Source organism: Microtus ochrogaster, chromosome 7 (genome assembly GCF_000317375.1).
Source record: "Microtus ochrogaster isolate Prairie Vole_2 chromosome 7, MicOch1.0, whole genome shotgun sequence".
Classification (NCBI taxonomy): domain Eukaryota; kingdom Metazoa; phylum Chordata; class Mammalia; order Rodentia; family Cricetidae; genus Microtus; species Microtus ochrogaster.
In genome coordinates this window covers 84342638-84349509 of record NC_022014.1, presented here as the reverse complement: position 1 = coordinate 84349509, position 6872 = coordinate 84342638, and the positions used below count along the sequence as shown (strand labels likewise).

The window sequence follows — 6872 nt, the reverse complement described above, 5'->3', positions numbered from 1 at the left end:
TGGACCTTACTGTTCAACTGTCAACACCTGTGGGGTTGGATCGATCCATGCCCCCGTATTATTGTGTATTTAAACACTTAATTCCCAGTGGGGCTGCTTTGCGGATGTTTATGGGGATGCATGCTTACTGTAGGAAGTGTGTCACTGGCAGTCGCCTTTGAGACTTTGAGAGTTCTTCACCCCACCTGCTTCCAGTTTGCTCTCTCATCTTCATGTTTGTAGCTGGTGATGTGTTCTCTTGCCTTTTGTTCTGCCCACCTCCTCCCCTCCCCCATTGCCTTCTCGTCTATCAATTTGGTATATAAGAGAAAATAATTTTTTTCTTTTCTGCATTACATTGGTCATGATATATTATCTCAGCAATCTGACTGTCCCACCCTCCTGTCAGCCTGGCTATTGTAGACAAGGTCACTCTGAGGACAGATCAGCTGCTGCAGAGGACCTCCACAATACGAGCTGAAGACATGATCCAGTCACAGCATCGCCAGAGCCGGCACTAGTCTGGGAAAGCCATACCTCAGCTAGACAAGCTTCTGTGTCCACTCAATGCTGCTAAAATTGTTTTCACATTTTAGGGTGATAGAAACACTACCACTTCATCCGATGTCCCAGAGATGGCATGGGACTGATCAAAACAGATTTTTTTATTTAAAACCTTTGCCATACCCCTCCTTCTCATATAACCAGGCTGTGTTGCTGACTCTTCAAGTCAGGTAGGAGACACTTCCTGTGCTGTCCCTCATGGTTCAGGCGAGTGTTGGTGTACAGTATTGAGGGGAAAGATTTCCCCAGTGGAAGTGTTGCGGCTCTGAGGGGGAATCTATTCTGGCTGTGAGGAGTCACAGGGTCGCACTGCACAACAAACCTCACACAAGAGATTTATTGGGAAAGACACAGATGGTGGCTGCCTGTGCTCCACAGAGAAGCAGCAGGGATCTGAGCAGGAGGCAAGTTTTATATAAAGGGTTTCTCAGGGCAGGGTTTTCCAGGATGGGATTTCCATGGTGGGGATTGGAAGTATTTTGAGTTCTGGGATCGGTGGGTTTGATAGCTTTTCAAACCCAGAAGTGGGGTTGGACCTTTTACCCTAAAACAAGAAGCCAACAAAGGCCAACAGTGCTTCTCTTCAGGAATATTTGTGAGTGTTCATTTGTCACCTGGTCTTCATGGCTTTCTTCTAAACTTGTTCTGGTCAGACTTTCATGAGGGAAATTCTGACTTGCTGATAAGTCCCTTTGCTAAGCTCATGTATAGGTAGACAGAGGATGGTCCATCTTCATTTCGGTGGTTGTGATAAAATTCACTAACAAAAGGAACCTCTGGGGACGAGAGTTTAATTTGGCTAACAATTCGAGGTCACACTATAGTCCTTTCTTTTTTCAGAAATAAAGGCAGGACCACAACCCTCTAGTCACATTGCACCCATAGTAAAAAGTGAGGAGAATTAAAGTGGCATTCCTTGCTGACAGCTAGCTCACTCTGCTTTGATACAGCTGGAGGCTTGTTGCCTTGGCAGTGATACATTAATGTTTCTGTGGATCCTTCAGACATTCACCAGTCTGACCATTAACACATTGTAACAAAGAAGAAACTTTTGCTTCATATACTGGCTCCAGGTCTATACTCAAATGTAGCACCCAGTCCCATAAAACAGGGATTTATAAAGGCAAAGAACAAAAATTTCATTTATTTACAGGTGATCATTAGGTTGTCTTGAGCAAAACAAGCTTCTGTTTACAACAGCAAAACCAGCAGTTAAACTGATGATGTGATATTTTGTTTAAGATCTAACAAATAATGCATGCCTGAAGATCAGAGTGGGGAGCTAGCCACACTAGTGGGCTATAGAGGCCGGGCAGTGGTGGCTCACACCTTTGATCCCAGCACCCTGGAGACAGAGGCAGATGGATCTCTGGGAGTTTAAGGGTGCTCCTCTCTACACAAGATTGAATCATTCTGAAAGAGAAACAGAGTTCTCACTTTTAAGCCCAGCACTTGGTTTCACATGACTTTAATCCCAGCACCAGGGAGGTGGAGACAGGCGTGATATGGATGGGCAGAGAGAGGAACATAAGGTGGGAGGAGACAGGAACTCAGGGCTTTCAGTCTGAACATTCAGATTGAGGATTCGTTAGAGACAAAATCTTACCTCCATTGGAGTGAGGATTTGGTAGAGGTCAAAAGTCTCTTTAGTGACTGGATTCTTACAGCCCTCTTTTTTCTGCATGTACCTCAATATCTGACTCTGGGTTTTTATTATTAAGACAAATAGAATTTGTGCTACATGGTAACTTATATTAACTTGCACAAACAATAGTTTTATTAAAATTGGACAGGCCTGGTAATTACAACAGGAATACTTAACAGTCCTTAACAAATTCAAAGTCCAATTTGACTTTATAGTTGTTTTAGGCACAGTAATTTTAAACTTTTTGAACAGATTCTGTTCAGTGCCAGCGTGGAAAGCACAGCTGTATCAGGCCTTGTCCTTCTTGCTTTCCCTCTGCCTTGCTAAACAAACCTGTTAGATCACATCCCCAAGGACAGCAGCAAGGCCTGTTCCCATACATGGATACTTTCCTATGTCAGAGTCCTTCCTGAGGTTGAGGACAGAAGTCCAGCAGGCTAAAGCCCCCTTTGGTTCGCCTAATTAAATGCCCAAACCAAATATCCTACTGCATCCTAGCCCATTGTAACAGACTTCCCTTTTCCTCTTCTGAATATGAAACGTGCAGGCCTTTGCTGTTGTTTTTCTGCCTGAGACAGAGAGCAGCCGCTTTAATTATTCTTTCCCACTAAATAAAGGATTTCTGAGAAAATAAGTATTTGAGTGTGGTCTGTGAAAAGTCCATGGGCAGCAGGACATCCTTGCTGTGTGCACACACTTGGGTGGGGTTTTCAGGGTGGAGTGTGCCCTGCATTTATAACCCTGCAAGGTGGTTTCTTCCCCTCTCTCCTCATTGGCTGAGTAATCAGGAGACTGCAGGCTCACACATCATCTGCCATTGACATGGGTGTTTTCCCAGTGCAAACCATAGGTGGGTTTTTCTCCACACTTTATGTCCTGAAGCTTTGAAGTGTTCTCTGGTGCATGACCTTCATACATCCGCAGGTTGTTATACATGTGTGACTGTTAATAGTTTCCTGTTCTTTTGTTATTGATTGTGAGGTGAGAGAATGTGGTTCAGCTGTTGAGAGTGTTGCCTGCCTCCAGTTCCAGTCATGTTTGAGTCCCTGTCCTGACTTTCTTCAGTGATGAACAGCAATGTGGAAGTGTGAGCCAAACAAACCCCTCTCCCCATACCAATCCCCCCAAAATATTGCTGACTGCTTGAGGTGGGCACCCGGGTCTCTGTGAGTTCAAGGCCATTCTGGTCTACAGAGCAAGTTCCCGGATGGGCTCCAAAGAGACACAGAGAATCCCTGTTTAACAAAAGAAAAAAGAAAACAAAATAAATCTCCCCCATAAAGTGTCTGTACCCAAAAACGGGTTTAAGGACCAATGAGATGGCTTGATAGGTAAAAAGTCTTCTGATGACCTGAGCGATCCAGTGAACTCCTGAAAGTTATCTTCTGACCTCCACACGAGTACCATGGCGTGGGTGCTCCCATGTTCTCAAACACACACAACAGTAAAAGTCAAATTAAACAATGAAGATGAAACAACAAAGTGTTGGCTGTGATTGATGCTTCACCAGGAGGGAGAGAGGATGAACTGAAAGACCCCAGCTTAGCTGCTGTAATGCCATTTTGCAAGGCTTTCACACAAACAAGTCTAAGTTCAAGGTAAAGTTGGTACTCCTATGTGGCCAAAACAGAATATCTGTGGTCAGACACCAGGCCTAGGAGGGGAACGGACAGTTCTGGGAAAAACTACATGTGCCCTAGATAGAGCCAAGTCAGCTATTATCATATCTTCATGTCCCCGAGGAGCTTGTCCCCAAGTGAACCCATCGCCTCATTCGAACTGACCAATGAGATCCCTGTAACCATGCATTGCTTCTGTATGCCTTCTTTTGCCACCCTTTTCCTATAAAAAGACCTTCTCCCAGCCTGCAGGCATGCAAGTCCTCCGAAAGGACTTTGCCGCCCACAGGTACCTGTGCCCACCCAATAAACCTCTTGCTAATTGCAGCCAGTGGTCTCGGATTGTTCCTGGGTTCAGGGGTCTCCTCCTGAGGGAAGGTCCTCTCTGAGGGTCTTTGAGAACCACAGACAGGACAGACTGAGTTTGGGAGGGAGAGTTAGCTACACAAAGACCACAGGCTCCAGACCACTGAAGCCAACATCAAGGCTGCCGCCTCCTTACTGTGCTGTGTTCTTTATACAGCAGTGTGATGCCCTCTCTCCAAGAATCAGACCCTGTTGTCAAGAAGTAAGACTCCTGAAGACAAGGAAGAAAAGAGACACTCAAAGTTAGGTAAAGAGCAATGCTTGACGTAGCAAACACCTGTAATCCCCGTATTCAGGAACCCAGTGCAGGAGGATCTTGAGTTTGAGCCTACCTGCCTAGACTACAGAGTAACCTTGTTTCAAAGAGAAAAAAAAAATAAAGCAAAGAAAACTCATAGTCGGATCCTATCATATTGTTAACTAATCAGCAAGATTCCTCCAGATTAGAATCTTCCTATCATTAATAACTAAACCACTTAAATCAGCTGGTTATGCCAGAGACACCCAGAGATCTGCAGAATTTTCTAGATGGGCCACGCACAGGCAGAAGACAATGGGCACTCAGTGTCCATGGATGAGGTCCATGGGCACCTTGTCCCCTTGTGTGTCCTTCCCTCTATGCATAGCATGCCCACGCTGAGGTCTCACTAGCACTGTCTCACGGTCTCACACAAGCAGATCAGACATGGGGAATGCTACACAGATCCCTGCCAACCTCTAGGGCAGATACTTGTGTCAATCAGTGACACACAGCTCTTCCACACGGGGCTTCCGCTGGTTGTGAAGGCTGTGACTGGAGATACATTCTCTTCACGTGACTCAGAGGGATCAGAAGCCACTGTGCCCCATCCCTAGCTTCGTGGGATGGAAAGCCCTCAAACCCTGAAGCCAGAAGTGGGGGAAGACATTTCTCCATCAAACCCACTGTGGAAAACTGCACGGGGCATCGATTAAACACTGAGAACTGGGGCTAGAAAGATGGCTTAGCAGGTAAGAGCACTCCTTACTCTTCTAGAGGTCCCACTTCTGATACCCAGCACCCACAGTGTTCAAAACCCTCAGTAACTCCAGCTTCAGGAGATCTGACACCCCCTTCTGGCTGCTGCAGTTCCAAGTATAAGGACACCATGTCAAGAGAAAACCATCCACATCAAATAATAAAATTTAAAACACCAACTTTATTCAACAGAAACAGTAAAAAGGTCATGAATAAAATCAAAGAGCATAAATACTCTGTACAGTAAACCATGGAACCTAATGTTATGACCCCCTAAGACAGGATCTAACTACCGCAAAGCCAGGTCACCCAGGACCTCAGAGGACATGCACATAGTGGACAAGACTGTGACTAGTCACTCAGGACACCCAATACAGAACACCCCACCTACACATATAGCTAGTCCTCACCTTCCAAACACTGAACAGTCAGCAGAGCACAGCTAAACTCCTGCTGGAAACATGCCAGACTTCCCTCTGAGGTCCCGAAGGTCCTAGACTGTCCAAGATGCTCCCCTAAAATTCTGGACCAACCGTTCCCCTGCTGCTCAGAACAGGCAACCTTTGGTATTTGTATTCCCTGTGGATCTGGGGCAATAGGGGCTGCTTAAGTATCAGTGCCTCAGATATTCGGGATTCAAAAAGAAGGCTCAGAAAAGGAAGCACAGTTTTTTCAGAAAATGAATATGTTTGACAATCAGCCTCTCCCCTGGCTCCCTGCCCCAGTCCTTTAGGGTTTCACTCTGCCAGGGCAGGTAGGAGTGCACCTTGAATCCTTTCTTCCACAGGGTGCAGTCGGCAGGCACCAGCTCCAACCCCAGTTCTGAGGATTCCAACATGCTGAGCTTCCAGCGGTTCATGTTCTGCTTTTGTGGTCCAGTCTCTAGGTAGAACACCACCAAGGCATCAGGGTTCAGCATCATCTGCCAGCGGTTTACCCGGGTCCTCACTACCCATAAAGGATTCATTGACACCAAGTACCAGCCGGTATCGGAGCCACATAACACCAAGAAGAAGTTCTGTTTTTTCAAACAGGATTCTACCAGCTTGTTCGTGGGCCAGATGTGGCTCAACTCCAACAATAGATGTTCGTCAGAATGTAGGTCCGTATTGAAAATATCCCAGAAGGACAGAGGTGGGATGATGCACTGGTGGGGGCAGGGAGAGAACCTACCTAATTTCCAGGGATAGGCCCAATACCTGTCATAATCCTCAGGGCGTGGGTCCAGGAGTACAGCTTCCTCAGGCTGCAGCTCGGTCCCTATAGAGCCTGGGGTCAGGATGTCAGGATTAGTGACGTCCACTGTAATACGAAACTTATTTTCTCGGCCCTCTGCCCAGCTTTGCCCTAACCAGTCCTCCACCTGAGATTCTTCCCCTGAATCAGATTTTTCCTCCGGCTGAGATTCTTGCTCCCGCTTGGATTTTTTCTCCGGCTGGGATTCTTCCTCCGGCTCAGAGTCTTCCTCTGGTGAGGCTCCCGACCCCAATAGTTCCAGGTTCTCATCTTCCCACGGTTCTTCTTCCCAGTATCCCATATGCAGCAATCTTCTATTTTCCAGGAAAGCTGCCTTGAAGCAAGCAAAGCAGATCTTCATCTGGTCTCCGTGGACAAGCTGGTATAGCCATTCCGCATAGAGGCAGGGCATGCCCTTGGACCCATAGCGAACATTGACTGGGGGACACATGACCAAAAATCCTGC

General features: G+C 46.6%; 1 protein-coding gene across 1 annotated transcript; it reads right to left on the bottom strand.

Annotated features, from left to right (window-relative positions):
* Window positions 1-5819: 5819 nt before the first annotated feature.
* Window positions 5820-6857, bottom strand: LOC101983520 (testis-expressed protein 19.2-like). The gene has a single exon (XM_005350955.1). It carries the CDS (start codon window positions 6855-6857, stop codon window positions 5820-5822), a length of 1038 nt encoding a protein of 345 aa, XP_005351012.1.
* Between the last annotated feature and the right edge of the window lie 15 nt (window positions 6858-6872).

What these genes read in the sequence shown, in the direction of transcription:
- LOC101983520 (XM_005350955.1), bottom strand. Translation starts at nt 6,857, where the DNA reads ATGTGTCCCCCAGTCAATGTTCGCTATGGGTCCAAGGGCATGCCCTGC.